At 38.6% G+C, this 18753-nt stretch overlaps 1 protein-coding gene across 1 annotated transcript; it reads right to left on the bottom strand.

Moving 5' to 3' along the window:
* Positions 1–875: 875 nt before the first annotated feature.
* LOC149846107 (aquaporin SIP1-1-like) lies at positions 876–18496 on the bottom strand. The gene is made up of 3 exons (XM_089997852.1): positions 17925–18496; positions 17519–17791; positions 876–1425 (listed from the first exon to the last, which is right to left on the bottom strand). The coding sequence occupies exons 1-3, from the start codon at positions 18213–18215 to the stop codon at positions 1279–1281; spliced, it is 711 nt and encodes a 236-aa protein (XP_089853978.1). The 5' UTR covers positions 18216–18496; the 3' UTR covers positions 876–1278.
* Between the last annotated feature and the right edge of the window lie 257 nt (positions 18497–18753).

The raw sequence follows: 18753 nt of genomic DNA, 5'->3' as shown, positions 1-18753 counted from the left end.
TAGCTTCGACGGAGGTTCCTCATCATAAAAAAAATATTTAATTTGATTAAGGTATTTTTTTATTTGATTAGAGATTTTTTTCTTTGATTAAGGCTTTGAATCAAATATCTTTAATTAAGGATTTTTTTATTTGATTAGTTATTTTTTTCTTTGATTTTATTTCATTAAGGCTTTTAATCAATTTTTTTAATTAGGTTTTTTCTTGTATTTGATTAAGGTTTGAATTAAGAATTTTTATTATTTAATTTTATAATTTATTTATGATTTATTTTTCTTGTAGTTTAGGGTTTTTTGGTTTATTTATAACTTATTTTTTTGCATTTTAAATTTTTTATGATTTTTATATTTGTATATAAAAAATACAAAATCTTTTTTATCTCAAATTACCTAAAATTTAAAATTTTTTGGTACTTGAATCTAGTTTGAAATCCATATTGGAGGCTAAATTACATAATTTTTTGACAAACTTTTATAATTAGATCCAATGTAACACCGATTAAAGCATTTATATATAAAAAATATCAATTCTTATTTTTTTCCCAAATTACCTAAATTTTAAATAAGTTTTGATTTAAATCCATATCCGGAGCTAGAATGTGTTAAAACACTCATATGGCAGGGCAGATCGAGTCGTACAATCCAAAATGAAGTTATCCGACCCATTATCCAAGCTGTCCACACAACGTAAAAAAAATCAAATGCCCGACACAAAGAACACAACTTCTTGTGATGTAGTACAGTTGTTACAAAACAGACATAACATGTGTTCTATCTGTCATGTTTTATTGTTCCATCCAACCTTGGACAAGCAATCAAACACACCCCTAGGGATGCAGCTTAGCACTACTGATCCCTGTAAATTTGAGGATATAAAAGACATTCAATGCTTATTCAAATTTAAGAGAAATGCCCTTGTACTAGCAGTTATAATCAATCAGTTGGTTCATAACACTGTACGGGTAGAATGCGTACAATAGCACTGTACAGGTAGGAGGAGTATATGAGAAACTGAAACCGAAATCAAAGAGTGGACAAGAGTGGTCCACTGCATGTTCATGTTTCAATCATACAACTGTTCTAAGAAACATGGTACATATTATGGTGACCCTGATAACCTTGCCTTCCCATTTCTCAACGAGTTAAAAGTAACATAAATTTATCATCATCAAGAGAACAATCAACATGGTTGTACAGTACCAATTACCATCTTGTCACATACAAAATGCCTCAACATTGTTCATTTTTTCCAACTGTAACCAAGCCGTTTGGTATCTGCACTTAGGCTTTCTTCACTTTTTCTTTTTGAGAGAAGAAGAGCCGGAAGATCAAGGCAGCAGCAGTTGAACCAATCAAAGGACCGGCCCAGTACACGTAGAAATGCTCCCATGTGTTATGGCGGTTGTTAACGTATGCCCAACCATATGCCTGAATCAAAGGAAATCAACGTTTAGACTTCCATCTACTCCTCAACAAGAATTTACATGCAAGGCACAGCCCAGAACATGCATGTTCACAGAAAAACAAAGTCCAATACCCTGGGTGTTACTAAGGCCTACTACCATGAAATCTTAAATGATAAAAGGTACAAGGGTATAGTCTGATCAGTCTAATATCACATGAAGATGTCTAGCAAGATGGAAAAAATATATAAAGAAAATTTACAAAAACACGCTTAACTTTTGGCCTATTTACAAACACAGCCTCACTTTTGAAATATTCCAAATACACACCTAACTTCTGAAAATTGCTTTGTTAACTAAACATATATTTGTAATATTTAAAAAGTTTGGCTGTGTTTGTAAATAGACAAAAAGTTAGGCATGTTTTTGTAGATTTTTCATATATAAAAGAACTCAAAATGATAGGCTATAGTGTTAACTAGTAAATAAGCGAGGGTATACGGCACCACGTGCTCCCATTCGGGACAAAGAAAACTAGGATAAAGCAATTACTAGAAAAATTAAATTAGCCTAGTGAAATTCCTTAAATGATTGAAAATACTGAATTAAGAAAATCTACTACAAGGATGCCAGATACTGCTGATAGGGTCAAAAACCTTATTACAAACATTATGATTGGATGTTTTCATTACAAACATTATGATTGCCAAACACAAATTAAAAACTAGGATAAAGCCGAAGCTAATGATTGCAAGAATCACTAATAACAGTTTGTCAAATGAAAAACAAATATAGACTGCCCAGACAGATTGAATTGGAAAGAATTTTCACGAGAATGAGAAATCAAGACAAAGTACACTATATTTAGGTGAACACCTTCTGCAATTTATCCTACCTACAAATATTTGATTAAACATCTAAACGAGGGCAAATATCTCATTTCTATATAGCTTAGCTCACTTGGCAGTTTCAGAGGTCTTTAGTATATCTTGTCATGCTTCACTCTAACCTAGCAAATTGCCTAGGATAATCATTTCCATGTCTACTGTGTAACGCTTGTGCAGATATTTTCTGGGGACTGCATAATCATCTACCTTTCATTTTTGACATGTTAATGGTGACTTTTCCAACAGATTTCCTCTAAAGTTTCTTATAGTTTCTGAAAAACATGCATGCACACCCACACATGCACATGCACACACACTGTTAATATAAAAATCACTTGGTGGCTTTATATATTAGTTATCACCATGGGCATTTTTGCAATTTTATATAATGTGAATGTAAATTTGTATAAATTTGTAAATAAAGAATGATAAAGTCAATAGCTGTACTTTGGAAATGCACAATGACCACTCATGCTGTTAAATTGTACATATATGTAAAACGGTATATATATATATGTATTATGTACATACATATAAATATATATTTATGTATTTCCTTTTTTTTTCTTTCTTTCTTTTTCCTTTTTTGGACTTAGTCAACCTAAGTTGACTAGGCCCCCAACAACTTCCAACAGCTAGAAATCAAGACGTTGAGAATGGGCCCTCTCTCTTTCTTTGGCTCTCTTAGCCCTCTCTCCTCTCCTCTCTTGTGTATATATAGGGGTCTTTCCCTCCTTGTAAAGCATGCATTTTGCATACTTGTGATGATTAATAAAATTTTATTATTTTATATTATGAGCCTTCTTGTGTGTACCCTTTATGGGTTTTGTGAGTGTGTTCCTTAGAAAACACTTGTGTATATTTTTTATTCGTGATCGAAGGCTACTTGTTTCTTTACACATGCATTTAGTGAAATTAACATAACACAATCGTTGGTGACAACCAATACATCTAATCACCATACCATTTTAAATAAGTTTAGAATAATATTTTTTTGGTGAATTACACCCCTGTGTATGTATGCACACATGCATGAATGCCTAGACGTGTGTGTATGTGTGTGAGAAAACATACACTGAAACAATTACAGCAGGCAATCTTTGTTTGAGACTTTCAGTAATAGATGAGAGCTAAAACTATCTAATTTTGACACCAAACTACTATAGAAGAATCATTGTTGGAAATTTTAGAACAAAAAGAAAAAAAGACGGTTATAAGAATGATAGGAGGTCCCCATGCCAACATAGACCATCTACAAAAATACCATCATACAAAACCTAAATCAATAGGAACAAATATGGCATGAGCCCAAACTTATACGCGAAAAAGTGTCATACTTTGAATCTCAATTCAATCCAATCATGAAGCGCTGATAACGGAAGCTTAGTGTGTCATTTCATCCATAATAAAACGCACAATGTTCTCCATAACAAGTAGAACATGAATATCACATGGCTTTTGGAGCTGAAAGTCAACTTCTTTGTTTTTACCTGCATCATACACTTATCTTGTATCCAAGAAGATCCTTTCCTCTTTCTATGTGAAACATGGCTTACACATTTTGTCTGGTAAGATCAGCATGCAATTCTTGCTTTTAGGGAATAGGCTTCTAATAGAGACTTGGAAGTGCTGAATGAGACTTTGTTCATATCATCATCTGATGAGTGGAAAAAGACCACAAGACTCCATCATGTTCACAGAGCGAGTGAAGGATGACACTCCTACTATATCTAATACAAACAATCAAAACGTCACTCGTAGCTACATTGTGCCTCTTTAACACAAACCATGAACAATATCATTCCCAAAATAAAAAAGCATATCCAGAATAGGTAACCGCAGCTACTTAGATTTGAAATTCAATTATTAGTTGATGATATATGTCCTCAGATGCTGCACATGCCAAAGGAATATATTATGCATATGCAAAGTAGAAAGGAAGCAACCCCATGAGCTATATAACTAGTTGGAGTTAGTTAATGCCGGTAAAGACCAACTTTATGGATGAGACCAATAATGAGAGGACCCTTTTTACTTTTTCTTCTTTCTTGAAGACCGAAAGAGAAAATCTATAAACGAAAAGGAACCTAGCAGCAAGAAATCATGTTCCTATTTGGTACGACAAGATCTTTCCATCTTCTGATCTGCACAAAGATAGTATCATACGGGCATAATCCCTCTGAGTTTCTGCCAAGTGTATTGGGCCTGCCAGGCTGCTGGCCACACAAGGGTTATGTATTCATCAATCTGAAAGAAGATGCATCTCAGGTGATATCAAAAGAATATCGGTTGGCAGAGGATGCCATGTCGCTCCACTAAACTAAAGCCGTCACCATGATGAAAATATCCACCAGCAAGGAAGAGCAAGCAGAAATTCTGGAAGGTTTAGATGTTCCTATTTTAGAAATTGCATCCTTCATAACTCAAGAAGTTTGAGTAATGAGTACCTACTCATTCTATGATCTTTTGCAATTCATCTATAGAGAGCGTAGGTTTCAAATAAAAGTTGCTTTCTAAACTTATTCAGTCAGCTGACCTTTCAATGCTCCTGTGCAATAGGCTTGAAGCGAGTTGCATATTGGTCATGAGAAAAGACTGAGTTCTATTGTTGATGCACTCGAAAAGATAATATAACAATTAGAATTAATAAAAAGGGCTTTTTAAACGGTGAATGAAAACTCATGCACTTTCATGAAACAATTCTTCTAAAGCCCGAGAACTGCAATTTACAACAAAAAATAAAGAAAAAAATCAGATTTAACATGTTATAAATTGTTGTAGAACATATGTCCACCTTTATGGAAAGTTAAGACAAGCTCAAAGCCGGAGAGCATAAAAAATTTTCTATAGATTTTTTTTATCTAGGATAGCATCCTTTTCGGATTCTTTATGGCCAGCTTCCTGAGCATATTCTAGTTCTTGTGAAGTAACCAAAATTTCTTGGCATGAGCATAGCGACAAATAATGTGGCTCACAAAATTAAAGCAGTTCATGTAGATGCAAAAAAGTGTTTTGAAAATTTTAACGCTAAGTATAAGTTAAATGTGAATAAACATGGGCAATTGAAGCTGTTAGAAGAGGGTGACATGGTTTTGGTACATCTTGGAAAAGAATGCTTTCTCACTAGTATTTGTGGCAAGTTCAAGAACAAGAAGCATGCAGATTATTAAGAAAATTAATAGTAATGAATCTGCAGTTGTTCTTGAGGACGTGAATATATCTCCCACATTAATGTAGGCTAACTTATTTGATTGCCATCTATCATAAGCACACAATATCCTAAAGAGTAGAGGGGACTACTGACAAATGATGTCAGGGGCAAAAGATGTAATAGCAAGTGACCTTTACCTTGTCTGAGAGTGGTCAGTATAGGAAGCTTTCTATTTAGGAAAATTTTGTCTAGAGTAAGATGGGAGTTTTAGTACGTCTGTTCAAAAGAAAGTAGGAGGATCAGAGTATCTTATCGAGAAAACAAGACTTATTTTGAGTTTTATTCTTTGACAAGAGTTTCTTATTCTGAGTTTTCTTCTTCAGTAAGAGCTACTTATTTGAGTTAGAAATTTAAGCTTACAAATATGGGAGTAACTAGTTCACTTTAATATAGTTTTGATTTTTCATTGAGTTTCTTTCAAGTTTCTCTAAGATGTAATCCTTATAGAATCAAGGAACTCTATTCCTTTTGGATTCAGAGGACCTTGATTGATTCAAGGACATGTAGTCAAGAGTACTAGGTGCTAGGCTTCTAAAAGTTTAGTTTTAGGGGCCAAACAATTATTTAAAAAAAAATAACAAAAAACTAAAAATAGTAATTAAATATATACAATTGAAAATGAAGAAGAAAATGAAAAATAAGAGGAACCAAAGAAGAAGAAAACAAAGAAAGAGGAAGAGGAGGAGGTGGTGGTGGTAGTGAGAGAGGACTGGATATTCTTCTTTCCACACTTCTTTCTTTGTCATAAATATGAAAAAAATCCAATATGAATCCAGCCATCACAAGCAACTTATTTCAGTTGGTCCCTTATTTTGTCTTCTTTTAAGGCCCGTTTGTTACATGCATTCAGCATGGAAGGCGTTTTGCTATGAAAGAGCAGAAATGCTGTCAACGTCATTTCCCGGGGGGGCGGGGCATGACTTTGACGGCATTTGCTTCTCCACCTATTTACACATGTGGGCCCCACTGCTACTTTCCACTTGGGTGTTCATTTCACCCAAAGCACGAAAGAGGTCCACTTTCACCTGAAAATGGGCCCCTTTCCCACCATTTAGGGTGAAAGAAGCATCCCCTTATTGTTCTTTGGTGTTCTATTACTTTTTCATCAGTTTGTTTTTTCTTTTCCACTTTCTTAACTAACACATCAGGCATGAAGAAACATAAAGTAAAGTGTGTCCTCATCTATACTTTAGAAATCTCTTTCTCCCCTTCTCTCTACCATGAAGTCATTGTTGTTTATCATTCTGGTTCTTATATACAAATAAAAGTAACATTGACTTAAAGATAAGAAATTTGTCCTCTTAATAGGCTTTCACCATGTAGCATTGGCTTGTAATATTATAACGCCCCCAAAATCTCGGACTTGTAACTTTTTAGGAAAATTTTAGAAAACCTTATAATCATTCCTTTATCAGAGTTTAACATAGTAGTTCAATGGAAAATAGTGTTCGAAATAACAAGTCAACGAACCTTGGGTACATTACGGATGAACCTTGTCCATTACACAACGGATTCGTAACTCCGTACATTCATTGAAACCAAATAGATTTAAAATGAGGTTTTAAAGTTTATACGAAAAGTGGAATTTCAAAGAAACCCTTTTACCAAATTACAAAAGATGTTCTAAAGAGCGAAACGCCAGGGAAAGAGTCTGTCATCGCTTGTCGTACCGACCTAATCATTACCTCTACCCATGAAATGGGGTTAGATCAATAAAAATATAGTAGGTGCATAGATATAACAATTCAGAACAAGACTAACATATGCGTTGCTCCTTTCTTGATGTGTAATTTAGAATAAGCACAATGAGCATGCTAACAGAATTCAGAACCAAACTAACATATACGTTCCTTTCGCGGTGTGCAAGTCAAAATAAGTAAAATGAATGTGATAACTTTGTTTCGATATTAAACTGTCTTGAGGGTACGCACAGGAGAAACATAGAAACAACTGAGACTGCCCGAAAGTTTGTTATGCTATGTATTTTGATATCCCGGGCAACTAGTTGAGTCTGCTCCTAAGGGGACGACCAATGACTGAAAGAGAATTTTTCAGAGGCCACTCGTTCAAGGAGATGCATCCATACTTCTGCAGAAATCATTGGGACCTACCACCTAGGATAATTTTTGGTAGCCCAATCCCCTAACTCCGATGACTGGAGACACTGAGTCTTTTGCTCAAGGAGTGTAGTTGTTAACAACCTGTCCATCAGAGATTTTGTATCATCACATTCTCTCTTTTGACGAAACCATAACGACGAATGAGTATATCAAGTTTTATTTTAAATGACGACTCATTCTAGAAGCTCTGGTTTTTCAAATCAACTCGAGCATCTTGTCTGCGAAGGCAATGATCACCATATACGTTGTTCCTTTCATGATTTGCAAGTCAAAATAATTAAAATGAACATAATAACTTTGTTTCGATATTAAACTGTCTCGAGAGTATGCACAGGAGAAACGTAGAAACAACTGACTGCCCATGGGTTTATTATGCTATGTATTTTGATACCCCAGACAACTAGCTGAATATGCTCCTAAGGGAACAACCAATGATCGAGAGAGAATTCCCTATAGGCCACTCGTTCAAGGGGATGCAACCATACTTCTGCAGAAGTCATTGGGACCTACCACCTAGGATAATTTTTTGTAGTCTAGTCCCTAACTCCGATGACTGGGGACACCGAGTCATTTGCTCGAGGAGTGTAGTTGTTAACAACATGTCCATCAGAGATTTTATACAATCACATCCTCTCTTTTGACAGAACCATAACATCGAATGGGTATGTCAGGTTCTATTTTAACTGACGACCTATTCTACATGCTCTGGTCTTTCAAACCAACTCGAGCATCTTGCCTGTGAAGGCGATGATCATCATTTATGTGATTTTCTTTTCATCATTGTGCATTTGCACGCTACGAGGTTACCATAAACCTCTCATCCAATCACCATAGTACTAATATGCTGCGCATATCTTATAGTACCGTTACGATAAGAGGGTAACGATTTCTAAGAAAGAAACCCCAACATTATTTAGAAATCTCAAAGTTTTTATCATCACTATTTATGTAATTTTCTTTTTATCATTGTGCATTTGCACGCTATGAGGTTACCATAAACCTCTCATCCAGTCATCATAGTACTAACATGCCGCGCATGTCTGATAGTATCGCTACGATGAAAGAGGTATCGGTTTCTCAGAAAGAAACCCCAACATCATTTAGAAATCTCAAAGTCCTTTGTTTTAGGCCGGGAGTATCCAAGTTATTTCATAAATCATAAAAGACCGTACATACCACTTAGGGCTACGCAGGTTTGAGGGAAAGACTTGGTTGCGATTTTTCAACCGCCAAATATTTGTTTTTGGTTTTTGAAACAATGAAATCTCGCATGAAATTTCCTTTTTCTTTAAAGACTTGGCGAGCATGCGTAATGCAAGGTAGGCAGGAGTACGCAAAATTGCGTACCTTACAAAGCTATATATATAATACATATATATCAAAACATAAGCCTGTGCATATTAAAGCGCAACAACAATGTAAATGACATAAAGCAAGACTCGATGTGTGAAACCACACATCGAGCTAAATAAACTACATAAGCGATGCACGATATAAGCGACCGTATATCGACTAAATAAATTGCGTAAGCAGTGCACGATACACGAAACTATACCTTTGCCAAATAAATTGTGTAAGCACTGTACGATGTACAAAATCGTATATCGGCTAAGTAAATTGCGTAAGAAGTGCATGATATACGAAACTGTATATCGGCTAAATAAATTACGTAAGCAGCGCACAATATACGAAACCGTACATCGGCTAAATAAATTACATAAGCAGTGCACGATATACGAAATCGTACATCGGCTAAATAAATTGCATAAGCAGTAACCTGCGCACGTAACAACGCTACGACAAAGTAAATGACAAATTTAAATGGACAATGATTTGCAAGACTTCGTCCTTGAATTAAAAGCACACACATATATATATATATATATATGTTTTAGAATTGTCCTACCATTGTCTTGTATGCAACTTTCCCCTACCTTAGCTATTGTTGGATTCACTGACGATTTCAAGCATAGGTTATAAATGGCTCATGCCTCAATGCGCATGTCGAGTTTGTTGTGCCGATGAGGTACGCTAAAGTATTCATTGTACTATGAAAATAAGAACAAGGGAATTCTTTTTTAAAATTACGCATTTGCACTAGGTTTGTGTCGCGGGGCCGAACTCAACCCTGGTTCGGGCTACCTGGCTGAGTCGGGTCTCGAATTGGGATGAGTCAAGCTGGGACCTAGGGTTAGCCGGGTTCGGCTGAGCCCGACTAGCCGCAAGCGGAGAGGGGCCGCGTTGGGCTCGGTAAGACCGAACTCAACTCAGTTGAGTGTGTTAGGTAAGCCCCAGCCGAGCCAGACTCAGTTGGACTCCCAACCAAGCCGAGCTCGATTCCAATTGAAACAAAAAACAAAGGGGAAGGGAGTGGGCTAGGCTGCCAGGCCGAGCCTGGCCCCATCCTAGGACAAGACCAAGCTTGGGCTCGGTCCTCATGGGACTGCGGACTGGGCTAGGCTCGGTCTGGCTGTCGAGCCCGACCCTACCATTGAACGGGACCAAGCCTAGGCTCGATCCTGCTGAAGCTATGTACGGGTTGGTTTCGGTTCAGACTGAGCCCAGTTGTAGGAGGTAGGGGGCGTCGCCCCTCCCTGTGTCCGAAAAAAGAGGAGGCAGGGGGCGGCGTCCCTGCTTGCTGGCCGGAAAAGAGGAGGAGGCAGGGGTGTCGCCCCTGCCTGCTGACCAGAAAAGAAGAGGCAGGAGCGAGGGGGGGGGGGGGGGGGTAGGGGTTTGCGTTAAACAGACCCCCCCCCCCCCCCCCCCCCCCGCCCCTGGGGCTTAAATAGAATACGGGGGGGTTGGACCCAGATCCGGTCGGATCCAAAACATTTTTTTTAAATCGAGTCTTTACAACCTACCCTTCTTAAAAAGAATTTTGTTTTTGAAATTTTCTTCAAAGGTTCTCTGTAGATATTGTAGTCTAAGTTAATCGGTATTAGCGAGGATGCACAACATGTGTGTACCCAAACATATAAGTCCTTAAAGTGATCAAGACAACTCATAATGAGTTTCTGAGAAAAGTTTTGAGCTAATTACTTGGTTGAACAAAATATATACATGATTTCATTGATGAATTTTTGCCTGGCAAAATTCGCACTAAATCACAAAAAGTTTAACCTACGACCATTAGAGTGTCTATTTGCTATTTTCTACTTGTTCGGTCATGGTGGCATAGATGCGGCTAGACACTTCTCTTGTGGTTACTGTTGAGGTCGTTGTTGTTGACTTTCACCTGCAGTTTGTTTCTCCCAATCTGCTGCCTTCTTGCGACAAATTTGGGCGTAATGCCCCATCTTTCCGCAATATAGACAACCTCCAGTGTCTCGGGGGCATGGTTGTCTAGGATGAATATAGTTGCACTTCGAGCATAACTGGTTTGGCGATTGTCGTGGTTCGATTCCTCTACCTTGTTTTTGTTTTTTGAATGGGGGTCTTTGCATTTTGTCTTTAGCAGGTCGCCGTTTGTTGCCCGCACTATTTCCAACGAACTTTTTGTCTTGTATACCGTTAACTTACTCCCATTTCTCAAGGCCTTGTGCGGCCAGTTGTCTCCTGTCGTGACTTCATTTAAGATGGCATTCTTCTACAGAATGACCCATCTTTCCACATAAGATACAATCATTAGGATCCCGAGGGCACATTTAACCTGGAAGAGCTTGATGGCATTCCATCCGGTTATCATGTTGTCCTAGGTGGGCGCTTTCGCAAGCCACCCTACGATTCAGGTTCTGGACCATTGATTGGAGTTGTTCAACTGCTCCGGTCAAGGCATTTATTGCCTCGTGCATCTCATTGTATGACATCTAAACCGAAACATATTTCTTTAATAAGAATAAATAAAAACAATTTAATCAATAATACTTACAGAGTGATGCAGATGCCGGATGATCAAGAATCACTGTTTTCCCTGTCGCTCTGATACCACTTCTGACGCAACCAAAATCCCAGACTTGTAACTTTTTAGGATTTTTTTTGAAAGCATTGTAATCATTCCTTTTTCAGAGTTTAACATAGCAGTTCAATGAAAAATGGTGTTCGAAATAACAAGCCAACGGACTTTGGACGCATCACGAGTGAACCTTTTTCATTACACAACGAATTCGTAACTCCTTACATTCACTGAAACCAAATAGATTCAAAACGAGGTTTTAAAGTTTATACGAAAAATAGAATTTCAAAGAAACCCTTTTACCAAATTACAAAAGATGTCCTCAGGAGCGAAACGTCAAGAAAAGAGTCTCATCTTGATATCATCACGCCATCGTGCCATCGCTTGTCGTACCAACCTAATCATCACCTGTACCCATGAAATGAGGTCAGATCGATAAAAATCTGGTAGGTGCATAGATCTAACAGTTCAGAACAAGGCTAACATATGTGTTGCTCCTTTCGTGATGTGCAGTTTAGAATATGCTAAATGAGCATGCTAACAGAATTCAGAATCAAACTAACATATATGTTGTTCTTTTCGCGATGTGCAAATCAAAATAAGTAAAATAAACATGATACTTTGTTTCAATATTAAACTGTCTTGAGGGTACGCACAGGAAAAACGCAGAAACAACTGAGACTGCCCGGGGGTTTGTTATGCTATGTATTTTGATATCCCGAGCAACTAGCTGAGTCTGCTCCTAAGGGGACGACCAATGACCGAAAGGGAATTCCCCAAAGACCACTCGTTCAAGGAGATGCATCCATACTTTTGTAGAAGTCATTGAGACCTACCACCTAGGATAATTTTTGGTAGCCTAGTCCCCTAACTCCAATGACTGAGGACACCGAGTCATTTGCTCGAAGAATGTAGTTGTTAACAACCTGTCCATCAAAGTTTTTGTACAAACTCATCCTCTCTTTTGACGAAACCATAACGACGAATGAGTATGTTAGGTTCTATTTTAACTGACGACCTATTCTACATGCTCTGGTCTTTCAAACCAACTTGAGCATCTTGCCTGTGGAGACGATTATCACCATTTATGTGATTTTCTTTTTATCATTGTGCATTTGCACGCTACGAGGTTACCATAAACCTCTCATCCAATCATCGTAGTACTAATATGCTGCACATATCTGATAGTACTATTACGATGAGAGGGTATCGATTTCTCAGAAAGAAACCCCAACATCATTTAGAAATCTCAAAGTTTCGATTTATATGATTTTCTTTTTATCATTGTGCATTTGCACGCTATGAGGTTACCATAAACCTCTCATCCAGTCATCGTAGTACTAACATGTCGCGCATGTCTGATAGTATCGCTACGATGAAAGGGGTATCGGTTTCTCAGAAAGAAACCCCAACATCATTTAGAAATCTCAAAATCCCGTGTTTTAGGCCGAGAGTATTCGAGTTATTTCATATATCATAAAGGACTATACGTACCACTTAGGGCTACGCAGGTTTGAGGGAAAGACTTGGTTGCGAATTTGCAACCGCCAAATATTTGTTTTTGCTTTTCAAAACAACGAATATTACAAACATTGGAATCTCGCATGAAATTTCCCTTTTCTTTAAAGACTTAGTGAGCATGCGCAATTCTGCATCTTTAAATGCAAGCGTAATGCAAGGCAGGCAGGAGTACGCAAAACTAGGCACCTTACAAAGCTATATATATATGTATATATAATACATATATATCAAAACATAAGCATGTGCACATTACAACACAATGACAATGTAAATGACATAAAGCGAGACTCGACGTATGAAAAGCATATCAAGCTAAATAAACTGCGTAAGCGATGCACAATATACGCAACCGTATATCAGCTAAATAAATTGCGTAAGCAGTGCACGATATACAAAACCGTACCTCAGCCAAATAAATTCTGTAACCAGTGCACGATGTACGAAATCGTACATCGGTTAAGTAAATTGCGTAAGCAGTGTACGATGTACAAAATCGTACATCGGCTAAATAAATTGCGTAAGCAGTGCACGATGTATGAAACCGTACATCAGTTAAATAAATTGCGTAAACAGTGCACGATGTACGAAACTGTACATCGGCTAAATAAATTGCGTAACCAGTAGCCTGTGCACATAACAACACGGCGGCAAAATAAATGACATAAATTTAAATGGACAAGGATTCACAAAACTACGTCATTGAGTTAAAAGCGTATATATATACACATGTTTTAGAATTGTCCTGCCATTGTCTTGTATGCAACTTTCCCCTACCTCGAAGATTGTGGGATTCACTCACAATTCCAAGCGTAGGTTATAAATGGCTAGTGCCTCGGTACGAGTGTCGAGTCCGTTGTGCCGATGGGGTGCGTTAAAGTATTCATCGTACTGCGAAAATAAGAACAAGGGAATTCCTCTTTAAAATTACACATTTGCACCAGGTTTGTGTTGCGGGGCCGAACTCGACCTTGGTTCTGCCGGGTCTCGAATTGGGGTGAGCCGAGCTGGAACCTAGGGTTAGCCGGGCTCGACTGAGCCCGACTGGCCGCAAGTTGGACTCGGTAAGGATCAAGCTCAACTTGGTCGAGTGGGCTGGGTAAGCCCCAACCGAGCCAAACTCGGTTGGACCCCCAACCAAGCCCGGGCTCGGTTCCTATCGAAACATAAAACAAAGGGTAAGTGGGTGAGCTCAGCTTCCAGGCCAAGCCTGGCCCCATCCTAGGATCGGACTGAGCTTGGGCTCGGTCCTCATGGGACTACGGACTAGGCTGGGCTCGGTCTGGCTGTCGAGCCCGACCCTACCATTGAACGGGACCAAGCCTGGGCTGTAGGAGGCAGGGGGCGTCACCCCTGCCTATGACCGGAAAAAGAGGAGGCAAGGGGCGGCGCCCCTGCCTGATGACCAGAAAAGAGGAGGCAGGGGCGTCGCCCCTGCCTACTGGCCGGAAAAGAGGAAGAGGCAGGAGGGAGGGGGGGGGGGGGTAGGGGTTTGCATTAAACAGAAACCCCCTCCCTGGGGCTTAAATAGAATACAGGGGGTTGGACCCGGATCTGGTTCAATCCAAACTGTATCCAAAACAAATTTCTTTTTTTGAAAAAACAAGTCTTTATAAATATCTTACCCATTAAGTCACCAATCTGCATGCAATTAGAGTTGCCATCATGCTATATGATTGAATGACTAAAACTAGTGACTGAATGATCAACAGCCTCATCTCTTTTTCAATCATGATAAAATTCATGATTCCCATTAAAATTTGGAAACAACTTGAAAAGTCATTGTAACTAAAGCAAACAAACCAAAGAAATATTGGCAGGACAAATACACAAATAATCAACAGCAAGTGAACTGTAAAATAAGCCCCTACAGCATGATATCATACAATGTGGCATGCAAAGTGCCATAATGAAAACTTTTATCTTGAGTTTAAATGCATGTGAGATAAGCATGACTCATACACTCCTGCAACATCTGACCCCAAAGTGATCCAGAAGCAAAGAGAGCAAGAAAAGATCTTTTACATACTTACAGACTTAGGGCCAGATTATGAGACATTAAGAAGTCAGATTCTCATGTCCCCAGAGCTTCTCTCTCTCAACACCGTTAGCTTGATTTTCATGAGAGAGGAAGTCCAATAAAAAATGATGGACCTGATTAAGGGTGATGATTAAGAGACATGAAAAAACCGCTTTCATTGCCGAACGAGTTGAACCGAGCCAACCACTATCATCCAACAAGAAGGGGTCCAACGATAAGGGTAAATTCAAAGGCAAGAAAATTACCTTCTCTTGTTGTAAAGGAGGACAAACACACAAGAGAGGTGCTGGAAATTAACAGACAAGCCCAATGCTATTAAGATCAATAAGGACAAAGGCAAATCAGCTCACACCGCCAGTGAGGAGAGATCTAAGACTCCATTCACCATTGAAAAACTAGATTAGCACCTTAAAGTACTCGCACAAAGTTAGGGATAGAAGAGATGGCAGCCACCAATCCTTCTATCACTACCACTAAGACAGTAAATCAAGTAATCTCTTTTTTATGCTTATAGTTCTGTGCAACCCACTTGGATCATTGACTCCAGGGATTCTGACCATGTGACTAGAATCTCTATCCAATCTAGATCTCTCCTACATTAATGGTGATGTTACCATCGCCAAGAGAACTTTGTTTCTAGTCAAAGGCATCGGTGACACTCATTTCTTGAGCAACAAAATTAACGATGATATTATGATTGGAAAAGGAAAAGCCATCTGTGGGCTATACATTCTAGATCACAATAATTCTACGCTCATATGCAATTAAGAAATTGCTGAAGAAGAAAGTAGATCTTGGCACAGTCAGTTAGGCCATCTGTCTGATAAGGCATTGAAAATGATGATGCCACATTTGAATTTTGACTCCATTCCATGTGAAGTTGTCATTATAAGAAGTTCACAAGAGCTCCTTTCCCACATTATGATAGAATTACAGAAAAACCATTTGATTTGGTCCATTCTGATGTGTGGGGACCTCCTCCCTTACTCTTACTATGAATACAAATATTACATTACTTTCATCAATGATCTTTTGAAAGCTTCATGGATTTACTTTATGAACTAAGTTCCTTCACACTTTAAAGAGTTTTATAAGATGGTGGAGATCCAATTTCAGACCAAAATCAAAACTCTTAGAACTAATAATGGGACTGAGTATATTAATTAGTTATTTGATGAATTTGAATGAATTAATGGGATCACCCATCAAACCACGTGTGGAAATGCCCCAACAAAATGGAGTAGCTGAGATAAAAAATTGTCACCTTCTGAAGGTCCCTAGGGCCCTTATGTTCAAAATAAATGTACTCAAGGACTTCTGGTCCTCTGGAGTGATGTTGTCTCTATGACATGTTATGTCATTAATCGGACCCCAAGAAAAAATTTAGACAAGTCTCCCATGGAGACATTAAAAGGGAGAAAAAACTCTCTCAAGCATAGTCACAGATATCGTATCGGTATAGGCTATATTTATTTCCTGCGATATTATAGGTTTGGTGATAAATCTCAGAAAAATCTCGGGGCTTAAAAAATAAAAAAAATAAGAAAGAAAATATCATGTTTAGTTAAAAAATTATAAATAGTAAAAAAAGAAAAAATATATAAAATAAAGAATAAAAGCATATTTAAAATGTAAAAAATAAAAAAAAGTAAAACTAATTTATAATATCGTGATAATATCACAAACATATGATGATAATATCACAGTATTATCAAATAGGTGACATTTTCAAATATCACGATATTTTACCTATATTATTGTTTGCTGAATTTACAGCGATAATATCACGATATTTTAAAAATATTGTTGATATCTGTGACTATGCTCTGAAGTCTCAATCACTTCCCAGCTTTGGTTGCACCATGTTTTTATGCCATCTTAAAAATGTGACAAACTCCGCCATCGTGTGATCAAATGTATTTTCCTCAGTTACTCCTCCACTAAACAAGGCTACAAGTGTTATGACCCTATCGAGAAGAGATTGTACATATCCAGAGACGTTAATTTTGAGGAGAAGAATCCCTACTTCTCTAAAAACAATGACTCTCTTGGGATTCACGTCCAGGGGGAGCACATTGACAGCCTGGTTTTACCGAATTTTAGTCACCTTGATGACTTCCTTTCAGTTCGCATGCCTCACAATCAAGAATTACATGATGGCCCAGATTATGCTTTGAAAAAAAAAAAGCACACCAATATACAAGATGCATGCTCTTAATTTTGTGATTCAGAGATACTGACGCTACTAAAAAAGCATGATAGAAACTTAAACAATCTTTACCGCAAAAGATACCAATCTCAAAATTTTCAAATAACCACCACTATCAAAAGGAGTAAGAACAAAGATCCCGTGCATTCTTTATTTGGATCACAAACAACAAGAAGAAGAAAGGAAAAGAAAAGAAAAAAGAGGTGGTAAATAACAGAGCATAGAAGGTTTCGAGATTACATTGGCGGGGTTCATCGATGGACCAGTGTAACCAGATCCGTTCGTGAAGAGCGTGACAGTTGACACGGAGAGCAACCACGTCTTCAGAATTGAACTCTTAGGGCCCTTGAAGACGATGAGAAGGAGAGCAAGGCAGAGAATGAACGTCAAGACTCCTTCAGCAATGGCGCCGGTGTGCAAATCGACCTTCAGCGACGGTCCGCCGAGCATGTGCTTGTACTTCACAGGCATGAATTCCTTGACGGCCAATACACCACCCACTGCACCAATTGCCTAAACAACGAAAAATTGCAGCACCGACAAAAAGAAAACGCAAAAAGCTCCACAGAAGACCTTTGTATGGAATCAAAGGAACAAGGAATCTGATGAATAAGAGAGATTGGTTTGGTGGGGATCTTGTTCGTACCTGAGCGGGGAAACGGACGGCCACGGAGAAGAGGCTATCGCGCCCGAAGCCGGCAGCGTGGAAGCAAGCCGTGGACGTCGGATTGAAACTGGCACCACCAAGGATTCGTCCGATGAAGGTGAAGGTGAAGACGAGGAGGAAGACGATGGCGGTCGTCACCAGGAGGGTAAGTGGGGGCTTGACCTGCAGGTAGGAGGATACGATGGAAGTGAGCGGGCGTAGCGTAGACACGCAGAACACCCACAAGAAGGTAACCACTGCGTCCCCAATGGCCAGTTTCACCACACCCATCTTGGTCTTTCTTCTCCTTCCCCTTCTCCTTTCTGTCTCTCTGAATTAAAAAATGGAAAGAGGAGATGAGGTTGGACTCGATTTGAGGGGAGAGTCGACATGGGTCAGGACTCGTCTTAAGATGCTCTCCCGCTTTTCACGGGAGAACAACCTGTCAGGAACCTACGTCACTTCTAGAAACACAACCCCTCGTCATAAAAAAAAAAAAACTCCAATATTGGAAGAAAAAACGCTGTTCAGCCCCTCATCATAAAAAAAAACAATGGAAAACACTCATGCATGTTTAGATAAATGAAAAATACCACTTATTTTCTTTTAAAAGTTAGTTTTCAGACTAGGTTAACAGCTTTGCTATCATGATATCACCGTCATGGCCGGCTAGAGGGGTTGTTGTAAAGGTGCTAAGACGAAGGCACTGTAATAAACCTCTCTGGCACACAGATGTGTCTATAGTTTTCAGAGGTGGGCCACTCTTAGGTAGAGTGGTCATGGGGCCTCACCTAGGATTTTCTGGCTTCAGCGAGGGTTTCTTGTCATA

The sequence above is a fragment of the Nuphar pumila genome, chromosome 2, assembly GCF_984573655.1.
Source record: "Nuphar pumila chromosome 2, dmNupPumi1.hap1.1, whole genome shotgun sequence".
Lineage (NCBI taxonomy): Eukaryota > Viridiplantae > Streptophyta > Magnoliopsida > Nymphaeales > Nymphaeaceae > Nuphar > Nuphar pumila.
The sequence above is the reverse complement of the archived record's forward strand: the minus strand, read 5'-3'. Positions and strand labels throughout refer to the sequence as shown.

Bases quoted from the DNA above. Each gene is read 5' to 3' on its own strand.
- LOC149846107 (XM_089997852.1), bottom strand. From the start codon at position 18,215: ATGGGTGTGGTGAAACTGGCCATTGGGGACGCAGTGGTTACCTTCTTG. The intron at 17,792-17,924 runs GTACGAACAAGA...TTCGTTGTTTAG, and splicing joins CCGTCCGTTTCCCCGCTCAG to GCAATTGGTGCAGTGGGTGG. The intron at 1,426-17,518 runs GTAATCTCGAAA...CCTTTGATTCAG, and splicing joins CATCGATGAACCCCGCCAAT to GCATATGGTTGGGCATACGT.